We start from the raw sequence: 26785 nt of genomic DNA, 5'->3' as shown, positions 1-26785 counted from the left end.
TAGGCATGGTGTAAAATCTGCTGAAACAGAACAGACTTCATATCTGTTCCATTTTTTGATATGCCAAGATACACTTAGGAAAACGTCTCCAAAGAGCTACCCATGAGGAGAGAGGGGTCATGCAGAACTTAAACATATTATACAACTAAAGATACATTTATTGTTTCCCATATTTTCGGCTTACCACACTCCCTTCCAGAAAACATATCTTAGCGTTTCTAAACTATTGTAAATAATTTTTCTCCACATTCAAACTGATAGGGCGCTCCCCCAAGCACTCCCCAATGGATGAGCCTCCACTGAGACAAAATAAAACAATGCTGCTATTTTTTCCTCTTCATTTGCAATGTTTGTCGTAGCTTTACATTTTCTAAAATGTATTATGATGTACATTTCCCAAATCTTTAATACAAATTGAAAACAAAACATAGCATCGTATATATAAAAAATGTTTACACGAATTACAGTTCATAGTCAATGTTTTATAAGATGGAGAAGTAACAGTTCCCCTAAAACTCTTAAATGAAATACTAGGTTGCAAATGTTAAGTAAATCCAGAATGAAATGACCACTCTCTTAGATAGGATAACATTTTATTCTGTTTATGGAATTATATTGAAAGTCCATTCGGTGACAAAATAATTCTGTGGATTTGTGAAAAGTTGTGCACACAGCCAAGCTTTAAATAAGCTTAATAAGGCAATTAAAATTCCACAATTATTACCCATAACACATCCAATAAAAATTAATTACATTCAGAAATGATGGCGTTACATTAAGCAAAATCCTTCATAATAGGTATTTATTGCTCAATGTATTACTGCTAGGTAAGGATTGCTAAGAAAGCTTTCAATGAAAGTGCCATTATATTTAACCCCTTAACATGTCCAGATGTCCTTAAGAGGTGTAGTCGAATGGGGGCAGAAAATCAAAAGAGATCATGTCTTTTTGTATATCCAACCTCATCACAAACTGTGCAGAAAGATCAGATCTGGCAGCTTGGCGGGTCGAACTGTAACTATATATACACACACAATACACAAGATCCAGGGCACTTACTCATCCACTAAAAAGTAACGTCAAAGCTTACAGATTTTATTAGTTTGTTTTTTAAAAACACCTAATCTAGGCAAAAATAATGGGGGTTTAGTTACAGTATATGATTGCATATTGTAAAAAGGGCTGCCACAACGTCAATGTACCCCATTTTTGTCAGGTCCACTCTAACAACCTAATGTCTGCTCTTATGAGATTAACCCACTTACTTGGGGGGGAAATCCATCTGGGGCTCTCTGCAGTACAAGGCTAAATAGGGCCCTGGAATGAGGCACCTGTGACAGGGAGGGGTGCAAAACCAAGGAGTTGGCTAAGACTCCTTTTTCATACATATACATATTTGTCATTTAAATAATGAATATAACATGTTTTTATTTTATTGCAGCATTACAGGTCGACAAAAATATATCTTATTACAAAATTTGCAAAAATTCAGCGAGTGCTGGTAGTATGGCCAAACAAAAAGTGTCAAACTAATATATAACCTACTACAGGTGTTAATCACTGACCTGAGAATTAACAAGAATTCAACGGGAATTGAAAAAATAAATTGGAGATTAGTTTCAGCTGGACTAAATTGTGATTTCGAAACCTTCAGAATCTTGGGGAAACTGATTTGAGAAAGCCTGAACATGCTCAATTTGATTTGATAGTCAGAGCATTCCTGGCACCTGAAAATATGGATATGGACAAAAGGCTGTTTGGTTTTTATGGGGAGCAAATAAGTAGCTTAGATTGACAAGAGATCTGCCAATCATATGAACTGAATCTCCTATCCATTCAAGAGGTAGGAAAAAAAGTTGATTGATGGTTAGAGAACAGCCACTAAATGTTGATTTATTCACAGATGCAATTGAGATTAATTATCCATGAAGAACAAAACCATCAAATTTAGTAATAGCTGCAAAAATTCCATCCATTTCATCCAAAGGGTTTGGGTCAAAACAACATATAACATTTGCCATGAGTCACTAACCTGGTTTTCATACTTCCCAAAACCCAGTTGAGGTGGCACTGACTTCAAAGCTGTTTTGCAGGATCTAAACATCTTGTTGAAATATTTACTGATGGCAATGTTCTCTGCAACTAGTTTTCCATTCATGTGACAAATGAAAATAGTTGCCCATGGGTTTGTAGCATACTCGACCATTTGCCACACCTGCATAATGTCAAGGGTTAAAGCGGCATTGTCATGGCCAAATTCTTTGTTTTCTTAACCCCCTTCAAACTCTAATACCTCTAATTGCCCACTAGTCACACCTAAATGACCCAATCCCCCCATATTACCTTTTTTTATATCTTTATTTTGTGCCCGGACCTAGGGCATTCGCTTTTGTCCGAAATTTGGATAGTAATTTTGTCTATTCATTCATTTGTCAGAAAGACAAATTAATTAATAGAAATTTCAAATGAACAAACAAACACCAAATGTTGGTGTTTGTTTGTTTGTTCAGTTTATTACAAGGAGGGAGCTACCAGCTTGCAGCTCCCTCCTTGTAATATGTAAAAATAGAAGCGGCAAGGAGCAGTGCTCCCTGCCACTTCCTAAGCACCCCATGTCCTCCCTCACTCTATGGGGGTCAATACGACCCCCATATTAGCATAAGGGAGATTGAAATCTCCCGAATGCCCCTACTTGCTATGCCACGAGTAGGGGCATTGCTACTAAACAGTGAGCAGCATAGTGCCCCCCTGAGCCACCACCCGTTCCCCACAAGTAAGGGTTATTCAACTAAATGGGGACCTACGGTCCACCCTTCCGGCCCCCACCCATAAACAGCAGGTGGGGGCCCTAAATGACAATTGGGGAGACCTATTGTCACCCCCAGCCTCTAATCATGAGCAGCGGGTGGGGGCCCAAATAACAATAGGGGGACCTATTGTCCCCCCCGGCCCCCACCAATGAGAGGCAGATGAGGGCCATAAAAGACAAAGGAGGGAGGACCTATTGTCCCCCCGTGGCGCCCACCCAGGGGGTCCAGTATACATTGTTTAGCTATTGGTGATTGATCTTCAGAGAGTAGACACCAGAATGTGCTAGATTTCATCCAGAGCTCACTAACAGTCAAACGTTTATTTATTTATTTATGTTTAGGGTGAGGGGGGAACAATAAAACTAACAACCTGTAAATAAAAAAATACAGACCATTTGATGTCTTCTTTTTTCTTAAACCTTCTTTTTTGAGCCCCAACAAAGGCCAAGTTAAAATCCATAAAGCCGTTAAACTTTAAAAATAAAAAAACACACCAAAAAAATAATCCATCTTCACCCAGCGAGGGCACCGCGCAGACTGAGCTCCGCAGGGCGGGGAAAGGCTTATAAAGCCTACCCATGCACTGCAATTTGACTCAGAGCGCTCTGATTGGTTGGTTTAAGCCAACCAATAAGAGTGCTCTGATAGGTAAATAGTGAGCCTTACCTGATTAGTTATCTGTAGTTCTCAGTTTGTTGAATAACCTTGTATGTTGTTTTATTGAAAACAAATTTTTAAAAAAGGTTTGTGTGTAGCAATTTTAGGTTCTGTGATAACTATTTATTTAGGATTAAAAAAAAAAATCTGAAAACTTTAATCTTTCGGATGATATTAATTTTCATCACATGGCTTAAATTACAAGACATGAGATATGAAAACAGTTTGTAAGCTTGATATGACCAAATACCTAGTGTGCAATAGAATAGGATAATAGGACAGAGAAGACAAGGTCATACGAATTGCCAACACTAATGTTACATACTCTTGACACCTCACTTAAAATGTTGAAGAACAAACATTAAAAAACACTTTGGTCTTTATTTAGACAGAGCTGTTAAATAGAAAATACACACATTCTAACCCTTTTCACACATAGCTACAACAAGAATTAAGGAGGAGAGAATGGGGGACACAAAATTGGTTTGGTTTATTCACATTTTTAAATTAACCTAAAGGCATGCTTTCAAAAGCCATGGTATTATCTATGGTCTACTGACATCCAGTCCTTCCTTCAAGCTAGACCAGTCATTAAGAACATGCCAGAGTCATCCGTCTTATCTGGTGGTGTGTCTCAGAGGAGGCAAGGCAATTTTATTGTGCATGAACAAGCATGAACATGATAGTACTAGGTTGCATTTTAGTACTAGAATACATCGTTTAGCTGTTGGTGATTGATCTTCAGAGAGTAGACACCAGAATGTGCTAGATTTTATCCAGTGCTCACTAACAGTCAAACATACATTTATTTATTTATGTATGCATTTATTTTGCTCCTAATATCGTTTTGCTTTACGGTTGTCTCTCACTGTTTGCATCTTTTACAGTGGTAACTAAACTAAATACACTGATCAGCCACAACATTAAAACCACATGCCTAATATTATGTAGGTCCCACTTGTGCTACCAAAACAGCTCTGATGCATGGCAATGACTCCTGAACATGTCCTGTTGCATCTGAAATCATCCCCTTATCCAGGCCAATACTCAGCAAACTGCAATATGCGCTGTGTTCTGACACCATTCTATAATGGTCAGCATTAAGTTTTTCAGTTAAATTTAAGACACAGTAGCTCTTCTGTGGGATCGGACCAGATGGGACAGCCTTCACCCCCACTTATTTCAATGAATCTGGGGCACCCATGACCAGGCCACTATCAGAGGGATACAGGCAGTACCCTTAGAAAGGGCTCAGTCCAGCTCAATAGCCCACATAAGGCCCTGTAATGTTTATTGGTCTAATTAGGGAGATAGCTATATCTCCCAGAACCAGACTGCATCAGCTGGCAGCATCAGAGGGACTCTTTATTATATGAGAGCCAGCAATGCTCACTCGAGGGTGGCAGCATTAGAGAATGTGATATAATAGACATCACTTTCTCCCAGCTTCACCACAGATCTGCTCTAACTGGCAGCTGAGATCCTGGTGTGGAGCTGTGTGTAGAGGGTTCAGGGATGTGGCATGTTATATCACTGCCCTCTGTCTCTCACAGTGAGCAGTCACACAGGCTGGAATACATGGCCTCTAAGGTAGAATTGCCTAGGTGGAGTAGAGGGTAGTAACACTGGATATTTATGGCTAGTTACTGTATTACTTTACGGTACCCAAATATCATTGTGTCCTATGGTAATTCCAACGTGGGAGACAAATTAAATAATGCTAGTGCTAAATAAGCTAAAGTGGATTTTAATATTCTGGGGTACTGTCAAGTAGCGGTGGGCTTAACACAATATGGCCATATGGTGGAACAGAATCCCCGTTTGTGTTTACTGAGATAGGTGATTTTAAGTAGCCTTATAAAATGTAAAACTATATTTTTATGTGTACGCTGTTCCTTAATTTGTATTATATATACATTTTAGTCACTGCCGCAGCACAAATCCTGTAAAATGCATGTTCCGAGGGTGCCCCAAATTCCCTTTTTATCTTTACTATGTAAGTTTGGAATCCAGAACAGAATCCTTTTGGGTTGAGCACTGCTCCCCCCAGCTTCAGAGACCCCTTTCGATTTGACTACAGGAAAGTATAAATTTGAAGAGGTAGTAATGGATAGTAATGTCACTTTAATTATAAATTTCACTGAGCAGATATATAATATGCATTGGGAATACATACTTCAAAGCACTACTACTTGAATTTAGTTTTGACACTGCATTTTTTTTAATTGCATTTTTTGATCACATTAATTTAGCATTTTATATATTCACAATGTTTTATAACAGATTATTTAAATACACTTTCGTTTATTTAGCACTCGCACTATTTAATTTGTCTCCCACGTTGAAATTAGTGTATGATCCACCGATATTGGGGTGCTGTGAAGTGAGGGTGGGCTTAACTTAATATGGCTATATGGCAGAACTGATTCCCCATCTTTTTTTGTTAAATAGATGATTTTAAGTAGCTTTATAGAATTTAGAAATGTACTTTTATGTAACACAGCACAGAGTTTTATAAGTAGTTTAGTGAGTTAACTCCACTGTTTAACCCCTTAAGGACACATAACATGTGTGACATGTCATGATTCCCTTTTATTCCAGAGGTTTGGTCCTTAAGGGGTTAAACACTGGAAATAATAAGCATACTGAAAAGCAAATGTAAGGAAAATTTTTAGCATACCTAAAAGCAAACAATTTCAGCAGCTGAAAGCTTATAGCCTTTGTCACCAAAATAATGAACACAGCATACAATGTTAAATGTCTTCAGTTTATGAATTTATCACCTGTGATGCTTCGTTGACTGGTTTCCTCTGTCTGGTGGCAGGGGGTCTGAGAAAGGCTGTGTTTCTGAAAAGCTGGATTCCATAACTTTCCCTCGCAAAGGTTCGGGTTCCCTTTCTGAATTAGAATACTGTAGGTAAATCAAAACAGCAGTGTGTAAGTCAATAGATGACTGAACAAAACAAAACAAAACAAAAAACACATGAATTCAGAGAGAATGATTTGTAAATGGAAATATAATATGGTATAAACAGAGTTGTGTGCAGGAAAGTAATACCACACAACAGTGGGATACAAAAAAAAAAAACTCTTTACTAGAAATTCATAGAAAAAGTTACCAAACAAAAATAGATAGATAGTTTGTTTTTTGTTAACATAATACTATCATAGGTATAGCCAACACCAGATAAACACATGAATATTACATTAAACAAAGAATTAACCTTAGTGCAGTATATGACATATAATTTCCCCTCCAAGACTATATTGAACTGAGACCAGAGATATGTGCTTGTTAGAACAGCACTTTATTAAAGGGATATTGAAGTCACTAGAACCACTACAGCTTAATGTAGTGATTCTTGTGTCTATAGCTCGTCCCTTCCGTGTTAGCACTGTAAACACTGCCTTTTCAGAGTTTACATTGCAGGCTGGTAACACCTTGAGTGACATTCACTCAATGTGCAACACAGGTGTTCACCATCTCTATGCTCTTCATGGAGGCTCAGAACGTTCCCCATAGAGATACAACTGATTCAATGCATCTCATTTTGACATGCCTTGTGGGAAAACATTGGATTGGCTGAGATCATCAAGTCTGATGATCTCATCCATGGAGATGGAGCCTGGCAGGGCCAGCCTCAGTAAGAGCGGCTAGGCGTGGGAGAAATAGTGAGTAAAATGTTTTTTTACTGCATAGGGAGGGGGGCGGACATCACACAGCCAATTCTGGACTATGTGTTCTTTTATAGGTAAAACTAGATGGGCCAAATGGTTCTTATCTGATGTCATATTCTATGTTTCTATAAGGTCCATGGGGCAATTTTGCTCTTAAAGTACATCAGTATGGAAAATGGCACAGTGATATTTAATACATTGTGCCATTACATTTGTGTATTTATGGCAAAAAGGTTTATTTCTTTGTTGTTTTTTGTTAAGTTACTTTGTAGGTTTGAGATATTTCCCTATACAGGACTTGCAGCCTTCCCTCTTTATCCCTCCCCCTTCCCATTGTGTTTATTTTTTTTATTTTCTCTCTCTTTATTGCTCAACCCTACCAATACATAAGAAAAAGGTGACAGTGACAAATTGTTGTCACCATGTGGATTCCTGATGACATAGATTTTCATCAAAAAGGCATACTCTTGAGGTACGAGCCATTGGCATTATAAAGACCTATTAACCCCTCCCACAACTTCAGGGCTTATGGCACAAATATATAAATATCATGAAAACAAAACATTGTTTCCATAGACTAAAATATGTCAAAAATGTTTGTGTTAAAATCAGAGAAAGGGGGAACCTGACCTTGAGATGGAGCAAGCGCAACTCTACAGTGCTCCGCATAAAGCTTTGTTGAAAGCTTGTCTTTTGGAGGCAACTTTGTGTTTCGACACTGCTATCAGCTAGAACTCACTGCTGGAAACCTTTCCGCAATGATCTATGCTGTTTTTTCATACTCCCATCGCAAAGCGAGAGAAACACAGATCTGGGGCCTATCATCTACCCCAGACCTCGATTTAGCTGATTTGCTTGGTGGTCTCTTGCCCTTCTGAGTGCCTGATGCAGGATCTGTGGGTCAGAGTCTGAATTACCTTCGGGGCCGAGGGATATTGTGACCCTTCTACAACAACCTGTCCCAGCCTAAAATGGTGGTGCCAGAGAGTCTCACAACCTCAGATGTCCCGCAGGGCCTCACGCAGGCTGAGTCACTCCAGCAGTCTGAGCCAATAGGACCGGAGCACGCTGCCACAGATGCACAGAGTGGTTTAGCACCTGTTACCAAGTAAGACTACCATAAACTTGTAGTGGAGATCACAAATTTACTGGTGGCTGATGTGGTGGCTGATCATTAAAGAAGACATAAGGAAGACAGTGGTAACTGATAGGGTGAAGGAGGAGGATCCTTTGAGGAGGATATTGATGACCCTAAACAGGGTCTCTCTTACCTGAAGTACTCTGCACAAACCTTATACATAGCACAATACATGTTATTACTCCATTATTCCACACTTGAAATATCACCACCTAACCAGGTCAAGACGTTTTCCCTCAATGGGACTTATCTCCCGGAGCCGGGAAGGGCACCTGCCTCCATGGTGAATGATGTCATTGTCCACTGCTCCTTGCACTCTCCTCAGGGCTTTGGGCTTGCATTACCCTCTGATTTTGTCAGGAAGCCAAACACACATTATTGGGACCCATCCAGAATTGCCCCCTTTTTTTCCTACCAGTCGTTTGGCCCCAGCACAAGGGACTTGACTTGGGTTGCTGTGATTATGCAGTTCGAGTTCTTATGTTTGTTTAGCTAATTCTGTTTTACCTTTTTATCATTACTAATAAAAGTTACCTACACTATACGTAACTACCTGAGAAATGATGTAGTACCTGGCACCTTACTCTCTGGAGCACTGATGATGTGAGCCTTGCCCTATCAAGTGGGTGTCTAGCTCCCCATCTACTTCATCCCCCCCCCCCTGCAACTCCTAAGGTTATTGGTACACTAGCAGACAGCTTGAACATACACTTATAGATATTGTTATACCTGTTACATCTGAATCACTACAGTTACATGCATTAAAGACTATTTTGCCATTCAAGCAGTGATTGCCCCACTCCGAGTCCAAGTAGTAATAGAATTTGCTAATGGTTTTACAACTTATCTGGATCCACCAAGAATCCTAATCTCCTACACTGAGCTTCCTTTAACTCTCCTGATCTAAACCCTGTCATGCAGGGCCAGCTAATGAAATTTGCAATAATTTTGTTATCTGAAAAATCACATACACCTTGTAAACTGTGATACAAAGTTTTCACCCACCCTTTACTTTTCATCAACTGAAGATGCAAGTAAAATTGCAATGGTGGTAGTAGAAGATGTCACCACTTTAGCCTGTACACTAGCACTTGATTGATAAAAAAAAATATGGAAATGTTGATGGTGCAGTTACAAGTGAAATTGATGGTGATGGCTTTAATGATTGTAACATTGATAGTGAGTGAGCTACTTGAGTAATTCTTTGTTAATGTTATAAGTGTCTACATTGGTTATGGTGACTCTATAGTAGATACAGATGGACTTGGAGATGGTGAAGAAAATGCAGTAGGTGAGTGTACATTAGCTGCTAGAGAAAATATTGAGCTGCAGCGTGTCCTCTCCATACTCTCCTCTTCTGATTCCTCTGGCTCATCATACACATAGTTGAGTATCTCCTGGCATAGAGGCAAAAGTGAATTATCATCATCAGATTAATCACTGCCCCCACCATCAACAACAGACACTACTTTGGTACTCTGAGCTAAGTCTTTATAAAAGAGTGGCACCAAGAAGGGTAACGCTTGAACTACCTGTGGAAGAAGGAGCTGCAGAGTTTGTGGAAGTGGCAGCAGTAATAATTCAAAGTGAGAATTCACCTTAACCCCTTAAGGACACATGACATGTGTGAATGTCATAATTCCCTTTTATTCCAGAAGTTTGGTCCTTAAGGGGTTAAAGGAACACTCCAGGCACCCAGACCACTTCTGCCCATTGGAGTGGTCTGGGTGCCAACTCCCACTATCCTTAACCCTGCAACTGTAAATATTGCAGTTTTCCTAAACTGCAATATTTACCTTGCAGGGTTAACTCCTCCTCTAGTAGCTGTCTACCAGACAGCCACTAGAGGGCACTTCCGGGTTTATAGCACAGATTATGTGCTATAGCGTCGCTGGACGTCCTCACACTATGTAAGGACCTCCAGCGTCGCTGAAATCCCCTTAGGAAAGCATTGAAAGCATGCACATTGGGTCTCCCCCGTCGCCCGCCGCACATGCGCAATAGGACTCCAATAGGAGCGTGGGCGGACCCTGAACCAGCGCCGAGGGACATCGGCGCTGGATGCAGGTAAGTCACTGAAGGGGTTTTAACCCTTTTAGCAACCTAGGATGGGGGTGGGAGGGAGAGGGGACCTGCAGTGCCAGGAAAATGGTTATAATTGCTTAGTTTTGACAGAGTTTTTTTCAAATGAGTTTATCACAATAATGTAGCATTATATATTCACAATGCTCTTACAAAAGATTATTTTAATACACCTAGCTTATTTAGCACTATTTGATTTGTCTTCCACACTTGAATTAAGGTAGGATCCACCGATATTGGAGTACTGCAAAGTAGTGGTGGGCTTAACACAATATGGCCACATGGTGGAACTGAATTTGTTTGCTGAGATAGATGATTTTAAGTAGCCTTATAGAATTTAGAAACTTATGTTTTGAAGAGGTTTTGGATAGTAATGTCACTTTAAATATATTTTCATTGAGCAGATATATAATTTGCATTGTGAATATATACATCAAAGCACTATAACTTTAATTGTTTAGTTTTGACACTGCATTTTTTGGAATTGCGTTTATCACAAACATGTTGCATTATATATATATATATATATATATATATATATATATATATATATATATATACACATTCACAATGCTCTTACAATAGATTCTTTAAATACACTTTAGCTAATTTAGTAATTACTGGAATAAGTATAGGACCCACTGATATTGGGGTACTGTAAAGCAGTGGTGGGCTTAACACAATATGGCCATTTCCAATCCCCATATTTGTTGCTAAAAGAGGTGATTTTAAGTAGCTTTATAGAATGTAAAAAATAATTTTTATGTGTGCGCTGTTTCTTAATCTGTATTAGGTATAACATAAAAAGCAACATATGCATCAATGGGGTTGAGTTATGGATAATGTTAAATTAAAATGACTTAGGAACAATTAAAGACAATCTGGTCAACAGTATGCAATGTGTTGCCACAAGTTTGGAAGCATCCAGTTGTCTAAAATGTATTCTGTATCCTGTAGCATTAAGATGACCCGTCACTGGAACTAAGGGACTTAGTCTAAATCCTAAAAAAATCCCCAGGCCATTATTTATTCTACACCAAACAGTGGGCACTATGTATTACAGTAGGTAGCACTGTTGGATATGGTAAAATAGACATCTCAGTGTGTATTATAAGTGGTACCCTTTAATATCTATGAATATGCGTGATATTGCAGTGACAATAAGATTTTAAGAAATTATAGTGTAGCTGACATAACTCTTTACTATACAGGTAAGGATATATATATTCAAGAGGTCATCTCATCATAAAGATTATCCTATTGCAACTATTGACTTCACTCAATTCAACAGAACAAATCTATTTACAAGGTTACAGGTTCTGTTTACAAACCGATGCTTAAGATTACTCTGTTGACTTTGAATACATCAGTTTAGGACACCTGTTCTATCTTACTTTTCTATTTCATTTAGGCATCTTTTGTTTGGAAGTTCACAGATGTTATTTACTATGCCACACATGATCAGGATTACACTATTGACCTTTTACACATCTTGTGTTTTAGAAGGAAACAGGTCTTATTACTTTTACAACATTAAGAAACACTATAGTGTTACGAATACAAAACACTATTCCTAACGCTATAGTGTCTCATGCCTATAACATTAGGTCCCGTGATACTTGATCAGTCTCCAACAACCTCATCCAGCAACCTTACACTGCGCATGCATTAGAGCTTCCCCAAGGAAGTGTGAGCAGGTCCAATTTCATTTTACAGAGTTAGACTCCATTAGCTTCCAGGAAGTGTTTAGAAATTGAAGTCATGTGATCTGTTGTTTGTCTTTACAATGCCTTTCCCCAAAAATTTAGTTACATCTATTTGACATATTGCTACATACATTTTACATCTTGTTACAGCCATATTAAAATCCTGCTTACTCAATGCTATTCCACCAGCAATAAACCCTTCATTTTAAAGAAGTAATATCTCCTCATTGTCTGCATAACATGGTTATAAAGATTTAACCCCTAGACAAAGGTGTGTTGGCACCTGGAAAACTCTTATTTTATAAATAGCATCCCAACTCTGCCACTCCCAGATTTTTCCATCTGAACTGCCAGATAATGAAGTATCATTTGCCACTCAAGACAACATGTTTCCACTGCTCCAGAGTCTGGTGGTGGCATGCTTTACACTAGCATTGTATGTGTTGATGTGAGTTTTGTGTATAGCTACACAGCCATGGAAACATTAACACACACTACGCAAAAGGAATTTGCTGAGCTCTCGGGTTGAAATTGCTTCCAGAGGCAGTCTGGAGCTCTGTGATACAACAGATGATGAGCAATTTTTATGTGCTTTAGCACTTTGCTCTCTTCCCACTCTTTTAGTACGCATGGCATATCCCTTTGTGGGGTGTTGTTGGTCCCAGCAGGGACAGATTTACATGTCAGGTACCTGTAGGCACAGAATTCTTTATTTGTTTTCCTGTCTGATAGTTTTGGCGGACGTTGTTGGAACCACATTTTGGCTGATTCCTGCACCTCTATTTTGGAATATCATTCTTTTTGTTTGGTTGTGTGGTCTACTATACTGACTTATTTTGTTATTTCACATATTACAATTTTGCTAGTAGACCTATTTGCTTTATTGTGATTTTATTTACTTTTTGGTAATAAAAGCCATTCAGCTTTACCTACCTTTCATAGTCCTGGCTAGTTCCTGACCTGTGGTGGTAACTACAATACTAAGAAGGGGAAAATCAGCCCCCCATCTACTTCGGGGGAGGCACTCTTGGAGTGCTTTTTACTCCGTCATCTTGTGAGTGCAATCTAAAGCAAGGTGTATTTCTTCTGTGTTTACTGTTTTACTCTATGTTTTTGCTTATTTATTTTTTCTAGAATTACCAGCTGTGACCCATGAGTATTTTGTATGTTTCTATATTACAATTTTGGCTTGTCTTGCTATCTGATTTCTGGTTCCCTTCACTCTGTTAGGCCGTATATTTAATTTCTACTGGCCTCGACCAGTAACTTATTATACTGATCACCTTGCTGAAGACTTTGCCTTAAGCCTGGCCAGCTTAAGGACTGGTAGTATTCTGCTATTCTGTTCTTTCCCTAACCTTCACAACATTAGTCTATTATGCTTACGTAATGCATGTTGGGATCATCTGGTATTCCTAGCAGATTGGTCAGATTGCATAAATAAATTATTGCTTGTACTCACATTATGTAGCTGGACTCTATTTTCTCCAGGACTTTTTCCTTTTACTAAAAAACTTGACGCATGAAGGCTGTAGTTTTTCCCAGTTTGTATCTCTTTCATTTGCTCTTGCATTTTTTTTGTCTGTCTTCTAAAACGAGAAAACAAGAAGAGTGTTTACATGAATATCTAAAACACAAAACAAACAGATATCAATGCAGCATTGAACATTTTCATATCATTACAATATATGAAAGGGGTAATTTCTACTTTGGATATGTCTAGTTTCCCTTTAGTATTAGGTATATTTCCTCTTATGGGCTTATCCGGCCATGCATATACATTACTTAGCATAGTGCCAATATTCTGTAGGCTGGCTGTGATAAGTATGGTGGCTAATTGCTTCATAATGTTTATGTATCAAATCAAGCCAAGAATTTCTGATGGGATTCCTTAACATCAAATCTGCTGTCGCAAACATGCTATCCAGATAATCTCCTGAAGCTGACAAGTATAAATCTGGAATCCCCTTGGTATAAATAGCCTGTTGGTGTGAATAGCTGCTTCCACTATGAACAACAAACTAAAGTTAAGTAAACACATTCATTTTAACTCTTTCTAAGGATACGCAATCCTGATTTATTTTTGGCTATTAGCTGCATTGAATGTCTGGTAGAACACCTGGTATTCAGTTAGCTAACAATGAGTATCTCATTGTGTTTGCCTGTTAAAAATATTTTATGCAGTCAGTTGGTTTAATGTGGTTCTTGCTCCCCATGCTCTTTCCATGGGTAAGTACTATGTGGAGAAGATATCTATAAATGATAATGTATGCACTGTCCATGGTTTCAAAAGAAATACATTATAGGCAACTGATCACTCAATGCATTATATTAAAGTGATACTGTAGCTGCTTCTGCTCAAGCAAATAAAGGGTAAAAAACCCTTTATTTACTTACCTTATTCCAGCACTCATGTCCCTTGGCGTTGGGCCAGCGCTCCACATCCTCCCCCATCCTGTGGCGAGCAGGTGCTAATGTGCATGCATTACTAACGCTGGAGGTCCTCATCCAGAGTGTGAGGACGCCCAGCGTCATTTACCGGACCAATGGTCCGTTGCGATTCAGGAAGCTCTCTACTTGTTGTCTGGGAGACAGCCACTGAGGGCTAACTTAGAGCTCCAATGTAAACATTGCAGTTTCTCTGGAACTGTAATGTTTAGCATTGCAGCACTAAGTGCAATAGGGACACTGCACTCAGACCACTTCAATTAGCTGAAGTGGTCTGGGTGCCTACAGTGTCCCTTTAATGACTAATATTTCTGTTCAAAGAAGTCTCCCGAGTATTACAGTACCCCTCATGGACAGGTTTTATGGTGTTTTTAAAAGTTACAAAGTCAAATATAAGGCTTGCATTTCAGTTTTTTCACATTGAAATTTGCAAGATTAATTATGTTGCCTTTGAGACCGTATGGTAGCCCAGGAATGAGAATTATCCCCATAATGGCATACCATTTGCAAAAGTAGGCAGCCCAAAGTATTGCAAATGGGGTTTGTCCAGTCTTTTTTTAATAGCCACACTGGCCAAAATTAGCAATATAATTTGTTTCTTGCAACTTTCACACACAAATATAAATATAAACACTAATTGTGGCCAGTATTTGTGACTAAGTGGCTACTAAAAAAGACTGGACATACTCCATTTGTATTACCTTAGGTTGTCTACCTTTGTAAATAGCATGCCATCATGGGGGTAATTCTCAATCCTGGGCTACCGTTTGGTCTCAAAAGGCAACATAAGAAGTCTGGCAAATTTCAATGTGTATAAACTGAAACATTTAATGTGCTGTATTTGGCCCTGTAACTCTCCAAAACACCATAAAACCTGTACATAGGGGGTACTGTTTTACACATGAGACATCGCTGAATACAAATATGTGTATTTTATTGCAGTAACAGCAAACAGTATTATGACATTCACAGTTAAAATGCCATGCAGAACTAAAAAGATTAACAAAATGTCCTAATTTCTCAAAATTTTCTTTTTATATTTTATTAATATTAAATTATGCTTCATATATAAATATTTGATATGACACGAAAGCCCTGTTTCTCCTAAACAAAATGATACATAATAAGTGTGTGTGCATTTGGTTGAACAGACATATAGCACAAATTCAAAGTTTTGTTTACGTTTTGTTTGGATCACAACTTGTACAACTGCCTCAGTCCTTAAGGGGTTAACAAGTAACTGATTAGGATTTTTTTTTAATAAAAAAAATTGCGGTCACATGGCAATATTCATTCAAGTTTACCTTTAGTGAAAAGATTTTTCATAAAATGCTTGTAGTCTATATTAACCCCTTAATGACAGAACTTTTAGGTATAAAAGGGAATCACGACGGAATATATCCGTCATGTGCAGGGACGTTTTAGCCGCGAGGCAAGCAAGGCATTTGCCTTGGGCGGCATTTTCCAGGGGGCGGCAAAAAAACGCCCAGGGCAAATGCCTTGTTAGCCTTGCAGCTAACTGACATGCCGGCCGGGCGTGCATCCTGCTGTCTGCTGTCTGCTGGGCGGACAGTGCTGGCGGGCGGCCGGCCGGCCGGCGAGGGAGAACTTCCTCTGAGCTGTCTGCTCAGCTCCCTCGTGCTCCACAGAGTGAGCCTGGGAGCCGGAATATGATGTCATATTCCGGCTCCGCCTCCCAGCATCACTCTGCGGGCAGTGCTCGAGGGAGCTGAGCAGAGTGCTCAGAGGAAGTGCTCCCTCACCGGCCGCCCTCCCGACAGCACTGCCCAGCAGCCACTGGACCACCAGGGAGAAAGATAACCCCCCCAGCATTCCCAAAGGAAAAATAAATGTATTAAATATGTGAGTGAGTGTGTATGTCTGTTAGTGTATGTCTGTTAGTGTGTGTCTGTTAGTGTGTGTGTATATCTGTTAGTGTGTGTATGTCTGTTAGTGTGTGTTAGTGTGTGTGTGTCTGTTAGTGTGTGTCTGTTAGTGTGTGTGTGTGTCTGTTAGTGTATCTGCGTGTGTCTGTTTCTGTTAGTGTGTGGGTCTGTGTGTGTGTCTGTTAGTGTGTGGGTGTGTGTGTATGTCAGTGTGTCTGTGTGTGTGTCAGTGTGTGTGTGAGTGTGTTAGTGTGTGTGTGTGTCTGTCAGTGTGATTTGTGTCTGTTAGTGTGTGTGTATGTCTGTTAGTGTGTCTGTGTGTGTCTGTTAGTGTGTATGTCTGTTAGTGTGTCTGTGTGTGCCTGTTAGTGTGTGTGTCTGTTAGACTGTGTGTGTGTTTGTTAGTGTGAGTTTGTCTGTTAGTGTGAGTGTGTATCTGCTATTGAGTGTGTGTCTGTTAGATAGTGTGTCTGTTAGTGAGTGTGTCTGTTAGTATGTATGTTTCTGTTAGCTAGTGTATGCGTATCTGTCAGTGAATGTGTGTGTATTTAGAAGGCGGTATGGGGGAAGGATTGGGTGGGGGTGGCATGGGCGGGAGGGGGCGCCTGAGTTTTGTCCTGCCTAGGGCAGCACAAAACTATGATACACCACTGGTGTCAAACTAAATTTCAAACTAAATTTCAAACTGGCATTATATGAAAATGATCATTGTTCCAGACAGTAAATCGTCTACATACAATTATAAAGCTGGTGGGTTATCTTTCCTAGACCCAGTTATTCTTGAGTTGTCAATATTTCAGTGGGAATTGTCTAATGACCACTGTTATTTTTAAAGATATTGTATTTCAATAAATTATACCTATATAACCTATAATTATCCTAAAAATGTACTATATTATCTGATCATTTCTAAAGTGCATAGAATAATCCATACACAAAAAGAACTGTCAATAAAATCATAACATTATAACACATATTTGAGCAATTAAAACCAGACATCAGTGAGCACAATGGGAAATATCTGTCCTAAAACTTGATAGGTCATACTCTGTGACTCTGTAACGAGACAACAAAATAGACAAGCAATATATTGTGTGTGGCATATAGAACTTTTTTTTGCGCATATGACCATATTATTTTATATGATGTGCCATAATAATGTATTTTGCTACCAGGAAGGTGAGGTTATAGCTGTAAATAGAAGTATTCTCCCTTACTGTTAAGTTTTAATGTGTACTGTATTTGTGTATTGTCAAGATTTTTTATGTTTATTATTACTTGATTTATTATATGACTGTCTACAATCAATAATGAAATCTTCATTTATAAAACAAAAATTCTCTCTCACAGCATCATATATTGCTTCCATAACTTAGGTAACTGCAACGTTCTGCTTTACACATTTCTTCATATTTTGGGAGCAGTTAGGGAATTTATTTGGTTACGTGGTCAACTGGAAAGACATGTTATGCTTTTCCGATTAGTGTATTCAGATAATCTCTCTGTATCCTACAGATGCTGCCTACCTAAGTCATTTTCCCTTCTCCACATGAGTAATAAAAAATATATTTTTGATATAGATTCAAGTGTTGACAAAATATATTTTCTACGCTATAAAAAATAGTCAACATTTCCACATTAGAACATGAAACACGTGTGAGTGGGTATTTTAAATTTACACACTTCTAACAATTTGTTTGACCTCCCTTATTATCAACCAAGGCATCGCGTTTCTTCTCTATTGCATATCTCGTACAACATATGTCAACTGATTAAACCTACACTCTGTCTTCATCGTTAGTTATGTTTTATCTTACTTTGTCTTGCAGTAGAAGACAGCACAAATCACACCCACAGCAACTATTCCAAAGACAATGCAGGAGATCGACAGGATCTGCTGTTGGTATACCTCCTCACTCTCTGAAAAAAGGGAAAACGATAGTGCATCAAAACGTTGGTTCTTCATAAAACTGATAAGTTATCATTTACATTTGTGATATTTTCCTCGGTAATATCTGACATTTTAACTGTATATTTTGTTAGCTTTTCAAAACACACCTTTGTACTCCTCCAAGTGAAAGTCTTTTTTTTTGGATTGTGATACATCAAATTGAACAATGGCTGAGTAACTCCCCATGATAAAGGAACACTTAAAAGCATTAATATAGTGCAGGCATAGGCAACCTTCAGAACTCCAGATGTTTTTGACTACACCTCCCATGATGCTTTGCCAGCATTATTGGTGTAAAAGTATTATGGGGTATGTAGTCCACAACATCTGGAGGGCCAAAGGTTGCCTATCCCTGATAGTGTATCATTAATATTAAAACCACAATGAACAAAAATAAGACTTATACATTTTAAACTGTTCATATTTTTAAGTGCTCCAGCAAAAAATTGCATCTACAATGTTTATTTTTTTTATGTCTGCATCAAAAAATTAAGCATAATATTAAATATGCCCATGATAAAGGTTCTTTTTAATGCCATGTAATACTGTACATTGTTGGTTAAAAGGGTTTGTAATTCCTCCCTATTAATCCATGCTTTTCCTGTATTATGTTAACCAGTTCCCTCCCAACATCACATGTGCTAATTTGACACTATAAAATGTATACCATATATATTCTCCTTTGTTCCAGCTCTGATTTTCAGCCAAAAGAGACAACATTTTCCTGCCATTCTGACTATTGGCAATCGAATCCTTCCTCTCACACCATGCAGCAACTGGTGTAAGTAAAAATTAATGGTGCTATTCTAAAAGCACGTGTCATTTAATTCTATCAAAGTACAACAAGCTATTGAATTAAGTTTTTTTGTTTTTTTTAAGTGTCTATTTTTAGTGACCTGCAAAAAACTCAACATCCAGTAAAGAAGGAGTCATATGGTTTTGCTTGTATTATCTCTACATAATGTCAAAGTTTAAATAGTAACTTAACATTAACTAACAGCAAGCCTTCTATGGCAATGAATGTATTATAAGTCAGGAATGATCAGATATAATAGTTTTGTACTTTTAATTATATGGAGTCCATAAAGTTAAATTGAACTGTCATTTTCAAAATTGACATACAATGCATAAAAATACTTGTGAAATAAGAAATTAATTTAAAATATCACTCTCACAGTTGGCTTGTTAATCATTCAAACCTTTTTACAATTGATATTTATCACGCTAATATATGCGCCTTATGGGCCAGTTATGCGTTTTATTGTGCACATGCAATCTATATTTTCTAATAATAAAAGTTAAATTGTATATAAATGCCCACAGTAAGAAAAGGTTGATGTAATACTTGCTATACCGTAAAACATATTACTTTTTAATTACGTAGTGAATACCTGATGAAGTATATATACAAAATGCATAGAATGTTGCAGTATATTGCTTCAGTATCCTTGATATACTTTATTTTGCTCCTATAAAGACATTTCAATTCAATCAGAAAGCAGAGGTGTAGGATTATTTTGTGTCAATATCCCGTGGATAACTCCAACTCCAACTCGATTCCAGATTCACAACGAAAGAGTCTAACCTTAACAGTATATTCCCAGGTTATTGGATTACTGCACTCAGTGAAATGGAAATTCTTTTCCTTCAATGTTATTTAAGGAATCAGTTGACTCTCTGCATTTCATCACTGTCAACCATGGGTAGGACTCCATGACCTCAATTTAATATTTCTGGATAAACTTTTTAAATTATTTATTATTTTTGGAAACAAACTTTTCAAATGATTTAACTACCGAAGTCACCATTTAAGTCGATGGGAATTTTTTGCAGATAAATTTAAAAAAGTGTATCCTAAAATAGGTAACATTTACTATATGGCTTGGTGTCTTCTTCATGTCTTCTTTGGCTCTAGAGCATTACTAATAAATACTACTATACTGTTCCTATGCACTATCTGTTTGTTTGTCTGTCTGTCTGCAATTCACTTTGTAAAATCATTATAACTTTCTGTTTAGTTACTAAAACATTAGCTTGTTTTGTGACCATTTATTGTGTTGGGGTTGGAGTATACATCGGGATAGGTAAAAGTCAAATAGGAAAATATGTGGAAGGCATAGTCTTGCTGGGTATTTGCCATTTATAATTCATGGTATTGTATGATGTTGTCAAGAACAAAACAGGGACCCAATACGCAGAATGCAAATAGGAGAACGTATACCGTGCCTTAGAATGGCCGGACTAACGTAGGTAAGGACAGAGAATAGTCAAGGACAAGCCAAGGTCAAGGGAGCCAGAAAACAGGTAAGCGAATAAACAAGCCTAGTCAAAGGGAAGGAGAACACAGAATAGTCAAACCAGAGCCAAGTCAATAACCAATAAACCAAACCAGAAGATGCACTATAGGGAACAATAAAGCTTGAACCACAACAGGGCAATTATTTATTGCAAGTGATCCTTTTTATAGTTTGACTCTTTAATTGATAGCCATGCCCCAAAATTTCCTAATTCAAACGTTTTGGCGGGCCATGAATTCAAACTTTTCGGCAGCAGAGCTACTGCGGCCAGCGTCCAAACGGCCAAGATGAAACGAAGGAGTGTGGAAAGTGTCCCCATCAGGTGGGAGAAGACCAACAGGCTGGATCCCTGCCTGTGCAGTGGCAACAGGTACCCTGACAGATGTTGAGTTTATATCCATATTTTATCATATGGATTATGTCATGATTTTCTGATGATTAATGTCTAATGTATTGTGATGATTGTTACCGTAATCTGAATCTCTTAATTTACATATATTTGTCTTAGAGCACATCTTTAAAAAGAAAAAGAATATCTTCGCTGTGTTCTCTTCTCTACTTTACTAAACTCATGTTAACCATATTGAGTAATCTGCTGTTACGCCTGCTTACTCAATTAATGTTCAGTAAATTATATTTGCATATTAGAATTTACCTATCACCAGACTACTGACTTGTTCCCTAAATACCTAGTCATATGGGAAGCAGCTGTCTTTGTGATCCGACTGTCAGAACAACATATGCTTTTTACTACATAATTAAATATTCTTTCTGTTTCCACTGAGAACTTTGTAGTATTGAATTGTGATAAAGCACAGATATCTAATTCTATATGCTAAAATGAATTCAATTTAAACTAATTAACCCAAGGTTAGTCTGTGAAGTATGGACATTCTCTGTACAAAATTATCTTTTGTCCTTCTTTACTGCTTTCCATAAAATTGAATGTTGGTTATTTGGTTAAGGCACATTTAAAATTATGTTTCATTGTTTTCAAACGTTGTTCACGTAGAAGAATGCTATATTGTGTATATTTGTCTTTCTGTATTTATCTTTACTATATATATATCTGCACATACATACAGTTATACATCAAAGCACTAGCACTTTAATTATTTAGTTATGACACTACATTTTTTTTTTAAATGGTGTTTTTATTATTTGCATTATAAATATTCACAGTGATTACTAAGATACACTTTAATTCATTTAGCACCAATGATTTCAATTGTCTTCCACGTTAGAAGAATTAGTGTAGGATCCACTGATATTGGGTATGGTGACATAATGGTGGGCTTAACACAATATAGCCATATGTTAAAACTGAATCCTCATATTTGTTTGCTGAAAAAGGTGATTTTAAGTAGCCTAATAAATTGTATAACTGTATTTTTATGTGTGCATTGTTCATTTATCAGTATTATGTGTATGTGTATATATATATATATATATATATATATATATATATATATATATATATATATATATATATATATAGTGAGTGAAAGAGAGATTGTAGCCATATTAGTCAGTGATGCAGATGTAAAATAACAGATTAAACTAGTATCTTGCAATTTCTTTAGTTATTTTATATCTGCGTCACTGGACTAATACGGAAACAATAAACTATCTCTCTCTCTCTCCCCCCCTATCTCTCTCTCTTTCTCTCTCTTTCTCTCTCTAAATATATGTAAAAAGGCAGACCGTGTTTTAAAAGGCCACATGATGTATATCCATGGAATTATTCCCAGTAATGAATGAGGCATAATGCTTAGATTATCTCAGTTTAGTCTGGGGCCCTTAGTGCCCAAGAATAATAAAGGTTATGCCACCCAAGGCTGTAACTACCATTAATCTCGGGCAGCAATGGGACATGTAAAGATGGAGATGTTTATACAAATAACTCAAATAGAAAAGTTAAAGTTTTAAAATTGGACTAATTACCATGGAAACCATTGAAAATATAACAATAGCAACAATAACGTGATTGCTCTACTTTTAAAATGTTACCTCAATATTCTATTAGTGACATTGTCAATCTGTTGGAATTAAATGTTTAAAATTACATTAAAGAGTTGTTTTAGTTAATCTACAGTTTTGGTTTCTAAAAGTTTCTCAAAAGCATCCAATTGTCTATGTACAAATATTCACAAAGGAAACATAAATACATATTTTCTAAATAGCTGGCCCTTGAGAATTAGTTCAAGAACGAATGGCCTTCAGCAAACAAGGATATGTATTTAAACTAGTGTATGTGAATGAATTAATCAAAATGTTTACACTTAACTGCATTGTAAGAGTTAATTATTTTGTACAGATAAATAAAAATGGTGTAGTGGTAATTATACCAGAAAACAATTTTTAAACTTTCTCAATCTTCAATAATGATTAATAACACTCAAATCCCTGGACAACTTTAGATTGTGTGTCATTTTTAATCAGTGCTTCCAATCTAATTATCATTATAATCCTTAATTAGATAGCTGTAGTGTTTTAAATTTAGAAAATCACATACCGAAAATAACATCCTAGTGAGGCAATAGGATCAGTTGGGTGTCTGCTACTTTTCATGGAGCTAATTTATTGACAATTCATCAGAGTGATAATCTGATTTCATTATCAACTTCAGACCCTGTTCTAAAGCATGTGATAATGCCATTCGCTAATCAGTGATTGTCTTAATCTTCATTACATTATTCCAGCATTTTATCCATTAATGAATTTTATCTTGTTAGTTATCTTTAAAATACTTTCTAGGATACATTCTAATCAAAAACTGTTGATAAAGTGTATTAGTGATGCAAAACGTGTCCAGACTGGTCATTCTTTTTATCCGTAAGTATCTCTCTCCCAATGTTATTACCGTCATGTGCTTGGATAGTGATATTATACTAAAGACTTCATTATAAGTATTTATTTGTAATGATTTACCATTCATTAGACAAAGGCTAGTAAATTCAAAATCTGCACTATTAAATCACAAACTCCAAAGTAAACATTATGCAATGTATAACCAGAGAAAACATATATTTATATATACTGAGAATGATAGAGAGAGTAGAGATTTTAGCCACATTAGTCTAGTGATACAGATGTAAAATAATTAATTTAGTATACCTTTTGTATTGGACTAACAGAATTTTGTTCTTAAGTCTAAAGCAATTCGGAGCAACACCACACATATAATTCATAGTTCACTAAAGTTGATATCTGTATCACAACTCAACTTTGGATTCAATGTATAGTTTTTGCTCAGAAATGCTTTAGACTTGAAAAAGGGAGTTTCTCCCAAATGGTTGTCGCTCCAAAAATTCTGTTAGTCCAATAAACACAATGTATTACAAGGTACTACTATTGCCCTTGTAATTTTACACACATTACACACAATATATATATGATAAATCCCAAAAATACTGGCACTCGGGTCTTCTAAATCTTTTTTCTTTTTATATTTTAGCAGACGGAGCTGAAACATTGACTTGGATCTGCTACACTAAAGAAAAAAGATTTGGAAAAACCCATAGTGCTGGTATTTGTTTGATTTATTATTATTTTTTTGTGACTGGGCACCGGGTCTCAACAGTTGTAGTGCAAGAGTGTGTAACTGTATGTATATGTATATATATATATATATATATATATATATATATATATATATATATATATATGTGTGTGTGTGTGTGTGTGTGTGCGCGTGTGTGTGTGTGTGTGCATGTGTTTTGTGTAAGTGTTATCTTCAGAGTATAAACACAATAGAACAACAATTTATATGGCCTTCTTCACTTAATGTAATGCATGTAATGCAAAATGTGTTAAATTTCTAGTGGTGTGTCTTCACTTGTTCAAATCCATATTTATTATATTTACAAGCAATTCTAAAAATACATAAATAAAGTGTAGTAATTGCACATTTTAGAAGGAAGATCATCGATAAAAAATATTATTTATTTAAGATATTTCCCTTTTGTTGGTCATCTTTGTGGGGTGGTTTCATAGCCTACAAATTTTGCCAAATTAACAAGTGCATTGCATACTTTAGGCTTACAAAGCCAAGAAGCAGAATAGAATTCTCCTGAAATTCCCAGTTCAATGATAACCCTATAATTAAAATTGCATAACTTGACTGTGTATTTGAAAGTTTACAACACAATAATCAAATATAAGGGCCTTCCCTTGAATCTCATAAATCTCAACAGTAACAAGCACGCTAACTTATAAATAGAATAATGCCAAAAACATAAAAGAAAAACTATAAATATATATATATATATATATATATATATATATATATATATATATATATATCTTTTTGTAGTATAAAACTTCACCGTTTAGAAGTTTAGGTGATATTAGAATTAAACATGCAGAAGAAAAATAGTTATACTAATTCTTCTATGACTTTTTTTTTTTCATCTAATGATGTCGGTTCTATTAATGATGTTCTGTGTACCATACCCTGAAATTGACCCAGCTTATTTGAATTTACATGGAAAAAAGAAATGCAGCTCTTGACACTTCAATCACATTTTATGACTTTCTCCAAATTCATTTTGTCAGTAAAGTCATTTGTGAGATATAAACTTCCAATGCAGAATGCTGCAAAGTATGTATCTTTTCTTTGCTTGCTCCAACAGGTTCATAAGCACAAGTTTGCCATCAAAAAATGATTTACAGTCAGCTACAAGCAACATATTTATGATATACTCTCTCTTTGCTTATCTTCTGAATTTTTTATGTATGTGAATCCTCCTATAATTTCTCCTGTGGTTAGATATTGCCTTGGATATTTTAAAATAAGATTTTCAATCTTACTTTAATAATGTTTGCCCAGGGCTCAGGTTAAACAATTTGATGCCGTTGCACCATAAAATAAAATAAAATGCTTGACTTTCCCTACATTAAAATTAGTGCTTCTTCACAAATTTCAAATTGCCTTCTTTTCATATTAATAGATGGATGTTAGTATGAATAACTTCAATAATTAACTTTGTCAAATTAATTACAAACTTGTGTACGGAAATATTTACGAAGACAAGAAATAAATCCTGCCTGTTCCTTGTGCGAGATTAATTTCTCATACAAAACATTACATTTTCAAATTGTAAAAGTAAATTAACGTGCCATTTATACAATATTAACGAGAAAATGTACCCATTTTGTTTTATAAAGTAAGAGAAAAAGAGATAAGTATAAAGTCTGAAGGAGAGCATTGGTTTGCTTTCACGAGAGTCAGGTGATGCAAATGACCAATCAGAGTGAAACCAGAAAGGTGAGTAAGCTAAGCAGTAGAGGTCAGAGGACTAGAATCAGGAATTGAGAAATAGCAGTGGTAGGAAGGTAGTCATATACACTGTGAATGGCAGCCGGGTTGTGTTGTGTATATCTGCACTAAATACTTCCTAAGTTAAAAAGAAAAAATTGTGGAGGCCGCTATGGTCAAACACTGGTTGCAATATTAATGAGAATTACATTGCGTGTTATACTTCAAATAGACAGTAACAACATTAGGATAAATAGGTCTTCAAATGCCTCAGTTTAAGTACTGCTACCTACAATGACCAACTACTATGGTGCTCTTTAAATATCTACTTGGGACGTATAAAGTTGTGTATACTCATGACTGGTTTTAAATAGCATATGTGTATATATTGTGCTAATTCTCATATTCTAATAAAATAGTAAAATAGGCTCAAGTCCATTTTATTCAAATAGCTTAAAGTAACACTCTAAACACTAAAACAAGTTTATCTCAATAAGGGGGCGGAGCCTGAAGCCATGCTAACCGGTCGCATGCTGGAGAGGCTCCTGCAGAATTTGGCCTTTTCAGCTGAAACTCTGGACTCATGGTTAACATCCAAGCAGAGTAATTTAATCAAGTGTGCAGGCAGTTGTTGGCGCTACCGTGGACACCAAGATAGGGAGTTTTAAGGCCCCTGAAGGTGCTACAAAGCTTTGGAGCATGCGGCCTACTTAGGAGAGGAGCAGGGAAGATGGCCGCTGCCCTGTTCATATACCTGGCTGCCACATAACAGCCCTGTAGCACCTCTCACAGGCCCTGATCCCCCACCATAGGCTGACTGGGGATATCCTGGTCCCCACTGGAGTGAGTTGATACTTTGCAGACCATCCATG

At 36.9% G+C, this 26785-nt stretch overlaps 1 protein-coding gene across 1 annotated transcript in view; it reads right to left on the bottom strand.

The window, feature by feature from the left end:
• The window catches only part of NRG3 (neuregulin 3), a 684293-nt gene that overhangs the window by 37598 nt on the left and 619910 nt on the right, over positions 1–26785 (bottom strand). The window contains exons 5-7 of the mRNA XM_063435172.1: positions 18223–18325; positions 13534–13660; positions 6251–6378 (exon numbers count right to left, since the gene is read on the bottom strand). Of these exons, the coding sequence (XP_063291242.1) occupies positions 6251–6378; positions 13534–13660; positions 18223–18325 (358 nt within the window). The remainder of the gene's footprint in view (positions 1–6250; positions 6379–13533; positions 13661–18222; positions 18326–26785) is intronic.

Source organism: Pelobates fuscus, chromosome 10, assembly GCF_036172605.1.
Source record: "Pelobates fuscus isolate aPelFus1 chromosome 10, aPelFus1.pri, whole genome shotgun sequence".
Taxonomy (NCBI): Eukaryota; Metazoa; Chordata; class Amphibia; order Anura; family Pelobatidae; genus Pelobates; species Pelobates fuscus.
The sequence above is the reverse complement of the archived record's forward strand: the minus strand, read 5'-3'. Positions and strand labels throughout refer to the sequence as shown.